We start from the raw sequence: 19,496 nt of genomic DNA, 5'->3' as shown, positions 1-19,496 counted from the left end.
CTGTGAACCTGTCTTTGTTAATTGTTATCTAATCTGGAGTCATTATCCCATTTTGCTTTCAGTTTTATCTTGTCAAGTTTATTTTGACTGAAACGGGCATTAAGTACTACGATTTTTTTAAAATAGACTCCCCACTGGCACTTCTTGCGGTGTCCTGGTGTTTCGGGAAAGATTCGATTCGGTGTTGCTCAGTGAAGCCACTGATGTTCTTGTTGGAATTCTTACTTAAAATTGTCTCGATATGGGAGTCTGTGGTTCGTAAGCACCTGAGTTTAGTCGTTTGTCAGCAAACATCGTGACCGTCTCATAGCTAGGGCTCCTTGTTTAATGGGGGTTGGGGGGGGGGTGGGGATAACGAGTGGAAGTGATTGAATCTTTATACAGGTCTGGAACTCTGTTACCGAAAGGCCCTTGGTGATGAAACTCTTCATAAGATGCAGCGCTCAGTTTTCTTTTTCCAGAATTGAATTATTCCATCAACATGACCAAATGCTCGCAAAATAAAAGCGAATTTATGTCCGGAGTTTTCAGGGTATATTTCAAAATGACAAATTGCTTCACATTTCTCAGTAAAAGGGTAATAATAGACGGGGGTGGGGCGCTGTTTGGGTATTGAGAACTCCGGGTGCTGGAAGTTCCGCTAGTGAACATGTGGTGGCGGTAGAGAACCATCCAGGATCGGAGTCGGTCCTCATCTGCCAACATTTCGAAGGCGCCTAGCAGAATTTCAGCAGCTTAATAATATATTAAGCAGGGCATCATGTGCCCATCCGGAAGATGTATTTTGTTAAAGTTTTTGTGCTATCGCTGTTAACACTGGCCACAATGTTCCACTTTCGTTCAGGGTTGAGTACAATTTAATGATTTAGGAATGAACTTCTGCCAACTTACAGAAATACACCCAGAGGCCAATTATTATGTACACCGATATACCCGATCATTAGTGTTAATATCTAATCAGTCAATCAAGTGGCAACAACTCAGTGTAAAAAATCCGCATAGGTGGTCGAGAGGTTCAGTTGTTGTTTGGATCACACAACTGAATGGAGCAGAAAAGTGCTCTAAGTGAATTTGACTGGAATGATTGTTTTGCCAGATGGAGCGGTTGGAGTATCTCAGAAACCACTGCTGTCCTGGAATTTTCACGCACAACTGTTACTGGGGTTTACAGAGAATGATGCGAAAAACAAACAATTAAACAATTAAAGAAAAACATCCAGTGAGCATCATTTCTATGGGCTAAAACGCCTTGTTAATGAGGGAGGTCAGAGGAGAATAGTCGGACTGGATCAAGCTGACAGCAAGGCGACGGTAACTCGATTGTATTAACACAGTTGTGCACACCAGAGGTTTCAACGGTGATGAAGAAAACATCTCTGATCGCAGAATATGTCGAACAGCAACAGAAGGTTATGAACATACAGGAGGTACCCGATAAAGGGTTAGGAGTAGAGATTACTATTATATTTCCTCCATTGCCTCTTCCCAATCCGCCTATTTACTTCTGCCATCTAATAACTCGCTGATTCGGTTAAATCTCGGATAAGCTGGTGGGAGCATATTCATGCCTGAACAGCTCACGTGAGACGTGAAAGAAGATACCAAGAACTGATCCACAGGTGTAGAAAAGTAACATAGGGAGAGCTGGAAGCCATTCAGAAACATGAGAGCTGACATAAACCAGTCACCAACGCCGGTAATGGAGTTCCTTAAGCCAGATTCATGCACAGTTGAGTTGTACAACGCACAGGACCTGTGACATGGGGAACAGCAGAGAGGTTTGGCCACTTCAGCCTGCAATGGAGGTAAAGATAGGGGCTTTCTGTTCTTCAAGTACAGTGTGGAGAGGAAATATTTGAGCCTCTTCCATCACCAGCTCATTACTGGGGAATAGGAGAAGGAGCTTTTTCCATCATGTGCATCAAAATTAAATGTGGAATTCATTGCCACAGACAGCTGTGAAAGCTTCTGCACTGGGTATATTCAAAGCGGAGGTTAAGGGATTGCTGATTAGTAAGGCCGTGAAAGATTCCATCGAGAAAGTAGAGAATAGTGTTGGGAGGGATAATAAATCAGCCATGATGGAATGGCGGGTCAAACGTATGGGCTGATTCGCCTAACACAGCTCCTATGTTTCAAACTTGAAGATTAAGAAGTATATAACCATATAATCATATAACAATTACAGCACGGAAACAGGCCATCTCGGCCCTTCTAGTCCGTGCCGAACTCATAGTCTCACCTAGTCCCACCGACCTGCACTCGGTCCATAACACTCCATTCCTTTCCTATCCAGATAGATGTCCAACTTAGCTTTAAACGACAACCTCGAACCTGCCTCAACCACTTCTGCTGGAAGCTTGATCCACACAGCTACCACTCTCTGAGTAAAGAAGTTCCCCCTTATGTTCCCCCTAAACTTTTGACCTTTAACTTTCAACTCATGTCCTCTTGTTTGAATCTCCCTTACTCTCAATGGAAAAAGCCTATCCACGTCAACTCTATCTATCCCCCTCATAATTTTAAATACCTCTATCAAGTACCCCTCAACCTCCTACGCTCCAAAGAATAAAGACCTAACTTGTTCAACCTTTCACTGTAACTTAGAAGATGAAACCCAGGAAACATTTTAGTAAATCTCCTCTGCACTCTCTCAATTTTATTGACATCGCTCCTATAATTCGGTGACCAGAGCTGTACACAATACTTCAAATTTGGCCTCACCAATGCCTTATACAATTTCAACATTACATCCCTACTCCTATACTCAATCCTCTGATTTATAAAGGCTAGTATACCAAAAGCTTTCTTCACCACCCTATCCACATGACATTCCACCTTCAGAGAACTATGCACCAATATTCTTAGATCCCTCTGTTCTACCGCATTCTTCAATGCCCTACCATTTACCACGTATGTCGTATTTTGATTATTCCTACCAAAATGTAGCACCTCACATTTATCAGCATAAACTCCACTGCCACCTTTCAGCCCACTCTTCTAACTGGCCTAAATCTCTCTGCAAGCTTTGAAAACCTACTTCATTATACACAACGCCACCTCTCTTGGTACCATCTGCACACTTACTAATCCAATTTACCACCCCATCATACAGATCATTGATATATATCTGACAAACAACATTGGATCAAGTACAGATCCCTGAGGCACACCACGAGACACCGTCCTCCAATCTGACACACAGTTATCCACCACTACTCTCTGGCGTCTCCCATCCAGCCACTGCTGAATCTATTTTACTACTTCGATATTAATGCCTAACGATTGAACCTTCCTAACTAACATTTCGTGTGCGACCTTGTCAAAGGACTTACTGAATTCCATGCAGACAACAGTCACCGCTTTACCCTCATCAACTTTCGTGGTAACCTCATCAAAAAATTCAATAAGATTTGTCAAACATGACCTGCCACGCACAAGTAAACATAGAAACATAGAAACATAGAAAATTGGTGCAGGAGTACGCCATTCGGCCCTTCGAGCCCGCACCGCCATTCAGCATGATCATGGCTGATCATCCAATCAGAACCCTGTACCAGCCTTCCCTCCATAGCCCCTGATTCCTTTTAGCCACAAGGGCCATATCTCACTCCCTCTTAAATATAGCCAATGAACTGGCCTCAACTGTTTCCTGTGGCAGAGAATTTCACATATTCACCACTCTCTGTGTGAAGAAGTTTTTCCTAATCTCGGTCCTAAAAGGCTTCACCTTTATCCTCAAACTGTGACCCCCTCGTTCTGGACTTCCCCAACATCGGGAACAATTTTCCTGCATCTAACCTGTCCAATCCCTTTAGGATTTTATATGTTTCAATAAGATCCTCCTCAATCTTCTAAATTCCAACGAGTCTAAGCCTAGTCGATCCAGTCTTTCATCATATGAAAGTCCTGCCATCGCAGGAATCAGTCTGGTGAACCTTCTTTGTACTCCCTCTATAGCAAAGATGTTTTTCCTCAGATTAGGGTACCAAAACTGCACACACACAAAAAAAAAGTACTTCTGAATTGTCTCAGAACGCATTTGCACTGTCAACCCCATCTGCTTGAAGTAATACCTATTTCGATAAACCATCAGGCACGAAAGAAAGAAGCAGCAAAAGACACAAAATGCTGGAGGAACTCAGCAAGCCAGCAGCATCTGTGGAAAAGAGCACAGTCGACGTTTTGGGCCGAGATTCTTTATCAGGGCTAGAGAAAAGGTTGAGAATTCAGAGTCAGTAGGTGTGGCAGGGTGGGAGGGGAGGTAGAAACACAACGTGATGGGCGATTCCGGGGGGTGGAGGTGGGAGGGGGCGAGGGATGTGTAATAAAGAGCTGGAAAGTTGATTGGTGAAGGAGATACAGAGCTGGAAAACGGTTAATCTGATAGGAGAGGACAGAAGGCCATGGAGGAAAGAACAGGGGGAAGAGCACCAGAGGGAGGTGATGGACAGGTAAGGAGATAAGGTGAGAGATTGGAATGGAAAGTGGAATTAAAATGCGTGGATATTGGGAGATCCCGCCTTTCCTGGCGTAGGTGCTCGGCGAAGTGGTCTCCGAATGTAAGTCGGGTTTCACCGATATGCAGGAGGCTACACTGGTAGCACCGGATACAGTCGATTACCCCAACAGACTCACAGGTGAAGCATCGTCCCATCGGGAAAGGCTGTTTGGGGACCTGAATGGCAGTGAGGGAGGAATTGTAGGGGCAGACATAGCACTTGTTCCGTTTGCAAGGGTAACTGCCAAAAAAAGATCAATGGGAAGTGACGAAAGTCAAGGAAGTCGCATAGGGCGCGTTCACTGCAGAAAGCAGAAAGTGGAGAAGGGAAGAGGGAAAGGTGCTTGGTGTTGGGATCCCGTAGGAGATGGCGGAAGTTACGGAGAAACGTGCTGGACGCGAAGGCGGGATGGTTGGTAGGTGAGGACAAGAGGAAATCTATCCCTGGTAGGGTGGCGGGAGAATGGGGTGAGGGCCAACGTGCTCGGAATGGAAGTGATGCGGTTGACGGCAGCGTTGATGGTGTAGGATGGGAACCCTTGTCTTTGAAGAAGGAGGACATCATCTTTCACATCCTAAGAACAGATGTTGCGGAGACGGAGGAATCGAGAGAAGGCGATGATAGTTTTACAAGTAACTGGGTGAGAGGAGGTATTGTCCTGGTAGCTGTGAGAGTCAGTGGGTTTGTAATAGATATCAGTAGATAAGCTTGTCTCCAAAGATTGAGATAGTGAAATCGAGAAAGGAGAAGGAATTGTTGGAAATAGACCATGTAAATTTGAGAGCAGCGTGGAAGTTGGAGGCAAAATTCATGAAGTCGGCGTGCTCCCAATCACGAAGTATGCCTTGAATAGGAGAAGATGATAAAAGTGTGATAAACCTTCAGACTGGAAAGAAATAAACAGTCAATGAATGGCTGAAGGAATGTGTCGAAGGGAAGGATGGCACCAGTCTAGAGTATGGCCTTTTTGGTAAATTCGGATTTAGTGAATGAACATCTTGGTGTTTACGTGGACTTTAGCAAGATTTTTGTCAAGGATCCGCATGGTAAACTGGTTCGGAAGCTTGGACAACATCAGACACGGATTGAGGGAGCCTATTACCTAAAAAAAAGTTGGTGTGGCATTGGATTGAGAGCGTTAGTGAAGCATCGTTTTACACACTGGAGGACTGCTATCAATGGTGTACAACAGGGACATGTGCTGGCTCTACGATTGCTCCACTATGATAAACATTTGGAGGAGAAAGTGGTTGACATGCTTGGCATGTTGTACTTTGTGATGATAAACTCAATAACTCCCGCGTCAATTTGCAAGAACCTAGGGAGCGTTGTAGAACAGAGAGACCGAGGGACACCAGAGGCAAAATGAATGATGCTGAATCACGTTATGTCGACACATATATCAATTCCAGCCTGGAATCTGGCCAGGCTATTAGAGAGTGAATTTCATCATTTGTCAGTTGCTGACTGAACTGGGTGATATCACAGTTTCTCATCCTGTCCACCATCGCTTAACACCGATGCCACCTCCCCCACGCCAACAGACAGCACTTTACCCGTGATGGTCTCGGCTTTAGCCACTACTTCTTGTAGGTCTTTCCATTCAAGGTTACTGGTGTTTCCATTGCAGGCAGTGATACAAGCCGTCAATAGAGACTCAATCGTGCATCTATAGAAGTTTGTAAGAGCTTTAAATATCATGCCAAGCTTGACAGACTTCCAAGAAATTAGTGGCCCTGCCGTGAGTTTTTGTAATGGCGATTGTGGGTTGGACCCTGGACAGTAATGATAACATCTCTGATCTCCTGATGAGGACTGGATGAAGGATCTCCGACTTCCTCCCCCTGTAGTCAATAAACTGTTCTTTGGTTTTGCTGATATTCAGTGAGAGATTGTTGATGTGGCACTATTCAGCCAGATAAGGTTATGTGTTTGAGTCAGTCCTCTCCCCCAGGGAATCAAAGGTTGCACGACCAACACGGAGACTTAGATCCGAAGACCAGTGGTAGATATGTTCAACAATCTGCCAGAGATAGTGGTATAGGGAAGTAAAATTGTGCAGTTTATAAGACATCCGGGCAGTTAGACGGATATTAAAATTTTCCGGCGACATTAGTCAAACACATACAAATGGAATGAGCGGAGTTAGGCAACTTGGCCGGCACCGACAAGTTGGGCAGAAGGACCCATTTCTGTGCTTTATATCTCTATAAGTCTAAATATCGCTGCTCTCAGGGATAGGGAACTAGTGTCATAGTCGGTTGTCACTGAGGCTCAATAAGAACCACTCCTAGGGCTTCTAATAAATATTATCGCTGCGAATATCGTCTGGGCAGTGCTGGGGATATGACCCTTTCATATCTTGGATAACAGTGAAGCAGTTGCGCGAAGTCCATGCGTGAGCTTATATACTCCCTTGTGTGTCTGGTATTGAAACATTTATCCGGTCTTCAGATTGTGCTGAGGGTTGGTTCAGAGTTTGGGTGACTTACCGAGCCCATGATCACCCTCCGGGCTATTCAAAAAATCCTCATGTTGCTCAAGTGAGTTTTCTGTTCGCTGCTTTCAGAGTTATACATTTATCAGACACGGAGCTGAGAGAGACATCTTCTCCTCCACCCCTCCTCTTTCTCTCTTTCTCTCTCCGTCCCCCCCCCATCTCTCTCTCTCTCTCTTACACACACACACACACACACACACACACACACACACACAAACACACCCTACTCCTCGCTCCTCGCGCTCTCCCCCTCTCCCTCCTCTCTCTCCCTTTCTCTGCCTCTGTGTCTGTCTGTCCCTTCCTTCCGCCACTCTCATCTGTCTCTCCCCATCTCTCACACACATTTTCTCCGCTCACTTTCTTTTCTAACTCATTCTGCCTCACCTCTTACTGTTCCTTCTTTTACCCCATCTCTCTGCCTCCCCGCTCTCACCGTCTCACCGTTCACCCTCTGTCTCTCCTGTTTCCCATAACTCATTTTGCCTTTCTCCCTCTGCCCCCTCTCCTTCCTTGTCCCAATTCTGTCCCCCATTCATCGCTTGTCACAACAAATTCCAATTGTGTAAGCTTTGATTTTTAAGATTTAGTTTCAGAATGCGCCTCTTCCTATTATTGCAGCTTCTCAGAATGAGAAAATTGAAAAACCGTTGTATCTCATCAACGCCCCCACCGTCCCGGGACCTCGTGACCGCGCCACCTGCACCACTTCACAAACAGGACAGAAACAGCAGCAATTTGTGTAACTGTCGCTAAATAAAGGCTGTGCAAACCCCGTCCCGGTCCCGTGGGGAGATGACGCGGTCCGCAGCTGCATCAGTGCCGCTCACAACACAGACAGTCCGACCCTATCCATCTATCCATCCCATCCTCGACTCTGGTCAGCGAATAAAAAAAAACAAGGGGCCCTGGGTGAGAAAATTGAGAGCCCGTGACTGAATGAGGGAGAGGTTAACTGGACTGACCAGTGTACTACGGCCAGGAGCAGTTTGAGGGAGATTTACTATATCCTAGGTTATGAACAGCACGCATTCGAAATTTTAATCACCATCTCTAATTATCCAATAAAAGGTAATCGATAGACCAATCCATACATAAGCCTGACTGCAGGATATTAAGCAATTGCATTTTTACAAATAAAAGCAAGCCAATGTTTCACAGTGCCGTTATTATATAAACATTGATACCGTGCCACTTAAGTCGAACATTTAATTGGATGAAATTTTTTCTCATCTGCTACACAGTATCCAACAGATCGTGGCAGAATGAAGGCTGGGTGGTGATGAACTAGATCATGGACAAGAGAAGGGAGATTTGATGTCCCACACGTGGTTCGCTGTTAATAACATCCCTCATTACAGTGAGGATCAGCATCAGAATCAGGTATAATATCACTGTCATATGTCGTGAAATTTGTTGTTTGCACCCCAGAGTGCTAAGGACTCGATTAAAATAAACATGGAATGTCATAACGTAATAGAGCAGCACAATACGAAATCAGACCTTTCGATCCATCTAGCCTGTTCCGAAATATTAATATGCTTAGTGCCTTCATTCTGCAGCCGGACCATAGGCCTCCATAGCCCTCCCTCCATCCAAATTTCGCTTAAATGTTGAAATTGACCCTAATCCATCACAACCGCTGGTAACACTTTCTACACTCCCACCATCCTTTGAGTGAAGAAGTTTTCTCCGATGTTCCCTTTAAATATTCCATCTTTTAACCTTATGCCACGATCTCTAGTTATTGCCTGACCCAATATCAGTAGAAAAGTAGCCTACTATTATTTTACCCTTGCTATATCCCGCGGTAGTGGCGTAGTAGGAGACATGAAGACCAACCAGAGCTCCCACAAAAAAGTATGTAAGAAGAAATTTAAAATAGAAAGTCATTTTTTGGATCGGATAGGGTCTTTTAAGAGACTCCTGGAAAGGTACATGGAGCTTAGAAAAACTTAGGGCTGTGGGTAATCCTAGGTAATTTCAAATGTAACGACATGTTCGATACAGCTTTGTGACCGAAAGGCCTGTATTGTGCTATAGAGTTTCTTTGTTTCTATGTTTCTGTGAAAGGTTAACGTGGATCAAATTCACACAGAGAATGTAAAACTAGAAAGTACATAAATAAAGCGTCGGTGAAATCATACACATGTATGAAAAGTCAGAGGACGCCTTCCGGAAATATATTGGAATGACAGGCTAACGTGACACTGTATACAGGCGGCATATATATATATATATATATAGAGAGAGAGAGAGAGAGAGAGGAGAGAGAGCGAGCAGAGGGGTAGACAGCATGTTTTTAGCATCTTCCTCATGGAGGGATGGCAGAATGTATTATTAAGACCATAAGACCATAAGACATAGGAGCAGAATTCGGCCATCTGGACGATCGAGTCTGCTGGGCCATTCAATTATGACTGATCCTTTTTTCATCTCCTCCCCAACGCCAGTTCCCGTCCTTCTCCCCGTAACATTTGATGTCATGTCCAATCAAAAACCTACTAATCTCTGTCTTAAATTCTGACCCGGCCTTCACAGCTGCAAGTGGCAATAAATTCCACAAATTCAATACCGTTTGGCGAAAGAAAATACTCCACATCTTTGACTTGAAAGGGCGCCCCTCTCTCATGAGGCTGTGTCCTCTTGTCCTACACTTTCCTACCATGAGAAACATCCTTTCCACATCTGCTCTGTGTTGGACACTTAACATTCCAAGGATTTCAATGACCCCCCCCCCCGCCCGATCCTTCTGAATTCCAGCGAGTACAGACCCAGAGCCATTAAACTTCCCTCGTATGATAATCCTTTCATTCCTGGAATTATCATTGTGAACCTCCGCTGGACTCTGACCAATGCCAGCACATCCTTTCTAAGATGAGGGCCGAAACTTTTGACAATACACAAGGTGAGGCCTCACCAGAGCGTTATAAAGCCTCAGCATCATATACTTGCTCTTGTACGCTGGACCTCTTGAAATAAATGCTAAAGTGAGATTTGTCTTCCTCACCACCGACTCAGACTTCAAGTTCACCTTCAGGGTGTTCTGCTAGGCAGTCCCAAGCCCCTCTGCATCTCAGATTCCTTGATTTTCTCCCCGTTGAGAAAATGGGCCGTACATTTATTTCTACTATCCAAAGTGCATAACCATGCATTTCCCAACATTGTATTTAATTTGCTACTTTCTAGCCCATTCTCCTATCCCGTCTAAGTCCGTTGCTCAACACTACCTGTCCCTCCACCAATCTTCGTATCATCTGCAAACTTGGCAACAAAGCCATCTGTTCCATCATCTAAATCATTTATATACAGCAGAAAAAGAAGTGGACGGAACACCGATCCCTGTGGAACACAACGAGTCAATGGCAGCCAACCAGAAAAGAATGCTCTTATTTCTCCTCGCTGCCTCCTACCAATCAACCAATACTCTAGGAATGTTGGTAACATTCCTGTAATACCACTGGCTCTTAAGTTGATAAGCAGCCTCATGTGTGGCACCTTGTCAAAGGCCTTCTGAATGTCCAAATATACAAGATCTACCGAACTCCCTTTATCCTACTTGAAATCTCAAAGAATTCGAACAGGTTCGTCAGGTAGTATTTTCCCTGAAGGAAGACATGCTGATTATATACTATGTTGTCCTGTGTCACCAAGTAGTCTATCACATCGTCCTTAACAATTGACTCTAGCATCTTCCCGAAAACTGAGGTCAGGCTAACTTGTCTATAATTTCCTTTCAGCTGCCTTCCTCCCTTCTTAAAGAGAGGAGTACATTTTGGAAATTTGCAGTCCTCTGGTAATACGCCAGAGTCCAATTATTTTTGAAAGATCATTTCTCACGCCACCATAACCTCTAACGCTACCTCTTTCAGAACAGTAGGGTGCAGTTCCTCTGGTCCGGGTGACTTATGTACCTTTTGCTTTTTCAGCACCTTCTCTCAGGGTTCTTTTTCCTTAAGCTCCCTAATCACCTCCGGTTGGTTACTAACACATAATCCAGTATAACTGATCCGCTTGTAGGCTCATTGACAAACTGCTCTAAAAAGCTATCTCCAAGGCATTCAACAAACTCACGCTCTTGAGGTCGATTACCAACTTTATTTTCCCAACCGACCTGCATGTTAAAGTCTTCCGTAACTACATTGCTTGTTTGACTCGCCTTCTATATTTCCTGTTGTAACGTGTGGTCCACCTCTCAGCCACTGTTGCGAGGCCTGTATATAACTGCAATCAATGTCCTCTTATCTTGCAGTTTCCCCACTCAACCCACAAGGATTCAACTTCTTCCGATCCTATGTCACATCTTTCTATCGACCTGATCCCATTTTTGCCAGTAGAGCCACACCTGTCCCTCTGCCAACCTTCATATTCCCCCGACATAACGGGTAACGTTGGATATTCTGCTCCCAAACTACAACCATCCTTCAGCCACGATTTACTGATGGCCACAACATCATACCTGCCAATCTGTAATATTGCAACAAGATCATCCACCTTATTTCTTGTAGTACTGGCATTTAGATACAACACCTTCAGTACTGTCTTTACGATCCTTTCTGACGTCGCATCCCTATTGTTTTGACAGTCAACCTGATGGCTGCAACTAAGTTCCATCATTGCGTGTCCTTCCTGATAATCTGACTGCACGCTATCTTCACTTTTTACCATCCGTCCTGTCCTGAATCCCTTCACTCCGGTTCCCACCAACTTGCCAAGTTAGCCTAACCCCCCTCCCCGCCCCCAACAGCTCTAACAAACCCGTCCGCGAGAATATTAGACACGTTCGAGTTCAGGTGCAACCCACCACTTTTGAACAGGTCATACCTCCCCCAGAAGAAATCCCAATTATGCAATAACCTGACACCCTGCTTCTCAGCCACGCATTTATCTGCAATTTATCTGCATTTATTCTACCCTCGCTGGCCTGTGGCTCAGGCAGCAATCCAGAAATTACTACTCGGGAGGTCCTGCGTCTTAGCTTTCTACCTTGATCTCTAAATTCTCTTTTCAGGATCTCATTTCTTTTCCTTCCTATGATTGGTACCAATATGTACCAAGAGGTCTGGCTGCTCCCCTGACCCTGGCAGCAGGAAGGCAACATACCATCCGGGTGTCTCGTTCACGCCTCCAGAGTCTCCTGTCTGTTTCCCTCTCTATCGAGTCCTCTATCAATGCTGCTCCTTCCTTCTCTCACTTTCCCTTCTACTGAACTGCCCCATGCTCGGTGCCTGTAACCCGGTCGCTGTGGCATTCTCCCTGGTGGTCATCCTCCACAAAATTATCCAAAGCGGTATACTTCTTTTTGAGGGGAATAACCATAGGGGCGCTCTGTTCTAACTGCCCATTTCCATTTCTCCTGACAGTCGTCGCCTCCTGCAACTTCGGGGTGACTATTTCCGTGTAACTTTGATCACTGTATCTTCGCTCTCCTCACATTAAGGAAGTTCCTGCAGATCATCCGGGAAACAGGGTTAGAAAACGTGATCGGTAAATCTCTTGGTGATCTCTTGGTAATCGTGTCATAACTTTCGCAGTAGAAAGATTGGCAATAAGCGGTCGCAGTGGATGTTGATTATCAGCAGGCCGCCCGTAAAGTGATTCGCAAGGGCTTGCTGAAGAAAGAAATCCAGCTGTTCACAGTGTATATGTAAACACTTGGACAAGGGAACGAAGTGTAATATTGCCATGTTTGTTGATTGTCAGGGTTATAAGGACAGTGCAGAATGACTGAGATGATGTTCATAGATTAAGAAAACAAGCAGGGATGCAAAATACTGAATAAAATGTGGAAAACTTGAGGTGACGTGCAGAAAAATGTTTTAAATTGGAGTCTCTTTCAATGGCGAAATGGTGAGGTCATGTGTGCAAGTTCATGTTGAAGTTTACTGCCAATTAACCATACACATGTACACAAAAGAATCACCCTTACTCTGAGACCAAGGTGAAAAGCACAGTAGATAAAACAATGCACATTAGATACAGTGACGATCCAACACATGCAGTCAGAAAATAGATATTAGTACAGATGTCTGCGTGGCATAGCCTGAAGATCGACAGGTTGACATGAAGTGCGAAGTGACTGCTTATGTAAGGCAAAATAAGGTTTATTAATCCATCTATTTATGAATGTATTTATTTGTTTGTTTGTATTTGCACAGCTTGTCTTATTTTGCACATTGGTTGTTTGACCATCTTAGTGTTTAGCTTTTCCTTGATTCTATTGTATTCCTTAATATCTACTGCGAATGCCCGCAAGTTAATGAAACTCAGGGAAGTATGCTATGTCTTACCGCACTTTGATATTAAATTTATATTCAGCTTTGAATTTTATGATCCCAAGCCTGTGACCACGGTCTAATTTATAAGCCTCAATTAATCAAACCAGTGGTTTCTGCTCAGTGGTCACCCCCGGATATTGATGGGGAAGTAAGCTCATGGAACCTCACGGGCTGGTGGTCATATACTTTGCTGTTGACAGGGGCCATTGCTGGAGCAAATGTAGACAGACTGATGTTTGCTCCTGCCAGCCTTGTCTGACCATTTTTGGAGTCCTGTTCCATTCCTCAATATCTCACTGTCGGAAAATTACATGACTGGGATTTCAGGCGAACGTTCTCGGACGTAAACACGACTGTCTATTTCCCTGCTGAGATGCTGCCTGACCCGCTCAGTCCTTCCAGCTCTTTCAGAGTTGCTCCAGATTCCAGCAGCTGCTGCAGTTTGTATCACCGGTGCAATTATTGCTGAACATCCCCAATTACCATCTAATGATACGCGTAAGATTCACTGCGGAGAGGAGCGCTCCTAATGCCCAGATGCGTTGATTGCGTTTCATTGCAACCTCTTTGCACAATGACTGACCCCAATGTCCGTCGTTAAGTGGAATTCTGCCCAGGCCTGCTTTTGAGACGATAGAGAAAAACACTTGTCGGTTGGGAATTACCCATTTTTGCGACAAAATTTATTTTCTAAATTGGATGAATTGGGTATAGCACTGACAGAGGAGGTCTGGGATGAGTGTTTAAAGAGTATACATGATTGTTCAATCAACGACAGACACAGACTTAGACAGTTTAAACCAATACATATTCTTCATTATTCCAAAGAAAAGTTGCACGTTTTCAACCCTGATGTTTCACCAGTTTGTAATAGATGTAAATCTGTGAACAGTAACTTGTCACATTCACTGTGGTCATGTTGTAAACTTTATGCATACTGGAAAATTATTTTTCACTGTTTCTCTGAGGCTTATGGGAAGCCATGGGAACCAGACCCGCTTACAGCCATCCTTGGAGCAATAAGCTCTCTATCTTCAGCCAATAAGTCTGAAAAAAAGGCTGTATTGTTTGGCATGGTGATTGCTAAGAAGTAACTCCTGCAAATGTGGAAAATGGACTGTGTGTCTACGTACGTTCTGTGGCGGAGAGGGCTGGCAAATACGTTACATTTGGAGAGACTGAGACTATGTAATGAGGACAGAGAGAACATCTTTGAAAGGATGTGGGGCCCTGTATTGGACTTTCTTCCTGCGTGAGGACTAAGGTTTTTTGGTTGGGGACACCTCTGCTGTGTGCGTTTACTTTTGCCTTTATGTTTTTCTCGCTTTTGCCGCTCAATATTGAATTAGATTTTGATAAAGTCGCAGTTTTTGTAGATCTGCTGTTTGTTTTTTGTTTTTTTGTTTGTAATAAAAAATAAAAGGAATATTAAAAAAAATTCCTCATAAGCAAAGCAGCGACATGCTTTCTGCAGGAATGATATATTCTCAGATAGGAACCAATGTGTTGTCGAGGTAATTTTGGGATGGCATAGAGACCTTGCAGAAATTTGATGTGATCTTGAAAAATTCTTTTCTCATTAGCCATTCTGAGCAGAGACGAGGGGCCGAGTGCCACAACCACCCACACCCACTGTTCTAGAGGGAAGCAGACGAAACAATGTCTAAAGTATGTTTAGACTGAGTATTCTCCAAAGTTCTCCAGGCCTGGATATGTGATATAATTGAAGACGGAACAATCTTGAAATTTGAGGTTAAGGTTTCAAACATCGGCAAGGTGGCCAATCAAAGTTTCCGAAGGTCAGCAAGTCAATCTCCGCCCACGTTCTTTCCCTGGCGCCGCCCACTCATTTACATCGCAATTAATAAACGGACCCGAAGACCCTAGTTTGTTGGCTCTGAAAGCGGAGGGGTTCCCGAAGTTTGCAGAACAACGCATGGTTCGGTCGGAATTTCTGGGCGCTCGCTGTCTGCACCTGTCCGGAGGAATGTCCCCAGCGCTGCATCTCCTGTGGGTTTTGCTGGTTCACTTACCAGGTGAGAGTCGGATTGGTTTCCGCCGGATTATCCGGTAAAATTGAGATTACTCCTGATTTTGATTTTGTTCCAAGTCACCCATGGTTTTATTGTTTTTTTCATTGCAGATATCCACGCGGCCCCAGTGCTCAATCAGACCCCAATGTCGGGACCTGTTTCCGCGGGACAAACTGTCCGCTTAGAGTGTCGGATACAGAACGGTAATGTTGGAAGTTACAACATGTACTGGTACCGACAGCCTCCCGGGGAGAGACCGAAGTGGGTGTTAGTACATACCACAAGCAATAACATATACCGAGGTACAGGGATCACAGACCGTTTCCAACCGTCCAGAGACACCTCCAGGAACAGTCACATCCTGACCATCAGCAGGTTGGAGCCCCGGGATTCCGCTGTCTATTACTGTGGAGTGTGGGATAATGGAGTTATCCTCGGTCCAGGCACCATCCTAGATATCAAGAGTAAGTGACTCCCTCATTATGTTACAAGCAATTCCTATTACAGCCAATCTCATTCCCCACAACTGGATAAAACACCCTCCAGGTTAAGGCTTGTCATATTTCTGCATTGTGGGAGGTTCCACCAGTCTCAGTCCGGCAGAGAGGCCGTTCAGCTATTCTTGCATACTGTCCATAAAGATCACGTGATAGCAGTGCATTGAGTTGAACACAGTTTAACGCAGAATAAAATGGACCAGCCACACAGGAAATGTAGTGCAGGTAGATAAGTTGCAAGATCATAAGGAAGGAGATTGTGAGGTCAATCGTCCATCTTATGGTACGAGAAAACCATTTAATTGTCTAATTGCAGCGGCCCCTCTTTGATGTCAAATTAAACCCATCCCTGCTGTCTACACATACTCCATATCCCTCCATTCTCAGCACACTCATGTGTTCGTCCAACAGCTATTTTGAACATCCCGCTCGTATCTGCCACCTCCACCTCATGCACCCATCACTCTCTATAAAAAGTAAACATTCACCGAATTTCTCCTTTAAATTTTCCTCCTCTTGGCTTAGATTTCTGCCCTCGGGGAAAAAATATTGACTGTCCATCTTATCGCTATCTCCCGTACGGTCTTGAATAATGTTCACACTTATTTGGGGAAATGGTCGCTACCACAAGCATGACATCTACCCTTCCCTCTTCATTCACCACCTCTGAGAACATATTTGTAGCGAATATTCCATAATTTTTCTGGGTGCGGTAAATCCTGCACCACAGAGCAAGATGTTCACCACTTCAAGTTAACGCAATTGACAGTGTGTTGTTAAGAACCGTGGCATTGTGATTGTAGAAAACACAAGAGAAGAACATCCTACTTTAAAAATAATACACTCTAGGGGAAGGTGCTGGGTAGAAAACAGGCTGGTCACAGAGTCGAGAGGTAATAGACCGGGTTACTAGGGGTTCGGAATGCAATGTGGGTCTGAACGAGTAGTTTCGCCACTTCCCGCTTCTCACCGGTACACAGACCTGCTCTTTTTCCCGTCATTTTCTTCTCAGTCACTGGGTACTGAGTCTTAGATATCGATTGAGCTTCCGGAACTCGGGACATCCCAACTGAAGGTGTAATATTTTCAATTATTGTCCTAAGAGTTCAAGATTTGGGAAGTTATTGGAGAACAATAAGGAACTGGTCTCACTAAAGGGACCAATCATATGTGCACGGTGTGGGCAATCAGCAAAGAGATTGAGTAGTGTTGAAGTTATCTTTTAACACAATGCAGTGCCGGGAGCAGAGTGGATTCAGAAACATTTTTTTTTAAATAAATGATACCATGTCGTAGCCACGCAAGGCTGCAAATAATCTGGGCAACTCTTCATTCAAAGCTTTGAACCCGAGGGGTCAAATGTGCCGTTTACTGTGTCCCAATGACTGTGTTAATTTCGACCCTCGTGTTTGTATCTTTGAACAGTCTATGAAGTAATATTGTTTCTATTCCCCTTCGTCTCCTCTCTCACACAGGTAGCGATTCCCGGGAGCCCTCAGTTCTTCTGCTCCCTCCCTCTCCGGAGGAGACCGGCACGGGTTCGGCCACTCTCTCCTGTCTGGTGAGTGGTTTTAAGCCGGGCTTGGTAGCACTGCGCTGGAGCGTGGATGGAGTCGAGACGGAGAGCGGGGTGACAACAGGCGCTGTCTCCCTGGACACCGATCAGACTTACAGGCTGAGCAGTTACCTGCGGCTAACCACCGCTGCCTGGAACAAGGGCTCGAGTTATTCCTGCAGCGTGAGCCACAGCTCGCTGAGCTCGCCGCTGCGCAACACCATCTCTTCGTCCGCCTGTGCACAGTGAGAGTGTGCCGGCTGGCAGCACACGCGGATTGTTTGTTTTTGTTTAATGCAGTGAAGCAATCATTGTGTCTGTGCAGCCGCCCATTGCAATGTAATTGTATAGTAATGTTCGCTTATGGAAACAATCAGAATGTTTAATAATTTCAGAACAGTTGGCAATCATAATCCATCTTTTGCGACTGATAATTCTGTGTAGAATTGTTGCCACTGGGCTGTGTCTGAACTACCGCTATGTGTAGTCCCAGGAGCGATCTCCCGTGCTGTGATTTGAACTTGTGTAACACAACTCTAAATAAACGAGGAAACAGCGGTAGATTTATCGTGTCTTGTCTTTACTCGGCTGCTGGCAGTAGGTTGGGTGGAATGGTCGTGGATAACGTGTCGTCTCGCAGCCTCAATCAGAATTGCAGTTAAATCCAGTCACACAACGTATTCCGATTCTCTCCTCTCTGTGTCCTGAGCGTGCTTCGTCCGTCGGCACTCATCACCGGAGCCTTGTATTCCTCGTCGTCCTGCACTTCTGCTCTTCGTTTATATCTATCCTTGTGGGAGGGAGATCAACATTCTCACTGTCTTTCGGCCAACGTCTTACCTCTGGGAGTGTTACACTGTAGGGACGTTTCCCCGTGACGTGACCATTCTCTCCATCGATTCCGTTAGTTCCTGAATGAAGGCGATCGGCCTGACTTCCCGCCCTGACACCACCGTCACCACCCGCCACACCCGCACACTAGCTTCTGTAACTCATAGTTATCTTCAAAGTTTAAGGTAAATTTGTTATCAAAGTCTGTATACGTCTTCATATGCGACCCTGAGTTTCATGTTCTTACTGATATTCACAGTAGAATAATGAAAAACTACACACAAAGTCTGAGACGCACAAAGACCAATAACCGCAAATCAAAAAATGGATAGATAGAAAAATAGACAAATAATTAAACAAAGCACCCATAAGTAGATAAATCAATTATATCCAATCAATCATAAATAAATAAACAAACAAACAGATAAAGGGATAATGGATAAATACATAAATAATACTGAGAACATGAGTTTGAAAGTACGTCTATTGATCTTGGAATCAGTTCAGAGATGTGGTGATTAAAGTCATTCACTTTGATTCAGGGGCCTGATGGTTGAACTCTTCCTGAAACTTGTAATGCGAGATCTAAGACTGTAATTGTCAGATGGGAGAGAGTTGCTGAAGAGCGAAACAAGTGTGAGATGACAGAGTGCCAGAGCTGACAGTGTGGCTGGGGTGAAAATAAATGATATTGAAAGTTTAAGCAAATCCGCTGAAGAAAGGTTGTGAGTGGTGTTACAAATCTACTGAGGTGTATATATTACAATGCTAGGAGTATTGCGGGGAAGGCGGATGAGTTGAGGGCGTGGATTGACACGTGGAATTATGATTTTGTAGCAATTAGTGAAACTTGGCTACAGGAGGGGCAGGACTGGCAGCTTAATATTCCAGGGTTCCGATGTTTCAGATGTGACCGAGGAATGAAAGGTGGGGGAGCAGCATTGCTTGTTAGGGAAAATATTACAGCAGTGCTCAGGCAGGACAGATTAGAGGGCTTGTCCACTGAGTCCTTATGGGTGGAGCTGAGAAACAGGAAAGGTATGGCCACATTAGTGGGATTGTATTACAGACCACCCAATAGTCAACGAGACTTGGAAGAGCAAATCCGCAGAGAGATAGCAAGCAATTGCAGGAAACATAAAGTTGTGGTGGTAGGGGATTTTAATTTTCCATGCATTGATTGCGACTCCCATACTGTTAGGGGTATAGATGGTTTAGAGTTTGTAAAATGTGTTCAGGAAAGTTTTCTAAATCAGTATATAGAGGGACCAACTAGAGGTGCTGCAATATTGGATCTCCTGTT

The 19,496-nt window shown here is 44.5% G+C and overlaps 2 protein-coding genes across 2 annotated transcripts in view; both read left to right on the top strand.

Annotated features, from left to right (window-relative positions):
* The window catches only part of LOC134357996 (uncharacterized), a 164,038-nt gene that overhangs the window by 24,947 nt on the left and 119,595 nt on the right, over positions 1-19,496 (top strand). The window contains exons 4-6 of the mRNA XM_063069850.1: positions 15,165-15,313; positions 15,421-15,774; positions 17,283-17,607. Of these exons, the coding sequence (XP_062925920.1) occupies positions 15,165-15,313; positions 15,421-15,774; positions 17,283-17,607 (828 nt within the window). The remainder of the gene's footprint in view (positions 1-15,164; positions 15,314-15,420; positions 15,775-17,282; positions 17,608-19,496) is intronic.
* On the top strand, positions 15,183-17,915 carry LOC134337304 (immunoglobulin lambda-1 light chain-like). Its single transcript, XM_063032202.1, has 3 exons — positions 15,183-15,313; positions 15,421-15,774; positions 17,283-17,915. Exons 1-3 carry the CDS (start codon positions 15,214-15,216, stop codon positions 17,609-17,611), a joined length of 783 nt encoding a protein of 260 aa, XP_062888272.1. The 5' UTR covers positions 15,183-15,213; the 3' UTR covers positions 17,612-17,915.

Source organism: Mobula hypostoma, chromosome 2 (genome assembly GCF_963921235.1).
Source record: "Mobula hypostoma chromosome 2, sMobHyp1.1, whole genome shotgun sequence".
NCBI classification, from domain to species: Eukaryota; Metazoa; Chordata; class Chondrichthyes; order Myliobatiformes; family Myliobatidae; genus Mobula; species Mobula hypostoma.
Note: the sequence above shows the minus strand (reverse complement) of the source record. Positions and strands in the feature narration are given on the sequence as shown.

Bases quoted from the DNA above. Each gene is read 5' to 3' on its own strand.
- LOC134337304 (XM_063032202.1), top strand. From the start codon at position 15,214: ATGGTTCGGTCGGAATTTCTGGGCGCTCGCTGTCTGCACCTGTCCGGA. The intron at 15,314-15,420 runs GTGAGAGTCGGA...TTTTCATTGCAG, and splicing joins TTTGCTGGTTCACTTACCAG to ATATCCACGCGGCCCCAGTG. The intron at 15,775-17,282 runs GTAAGTGACTCC...TCTCTCACACAG, and splicing joins CACCATCCTAGATATCAAGA to GTAGCGATTCCCGGGAGCCC.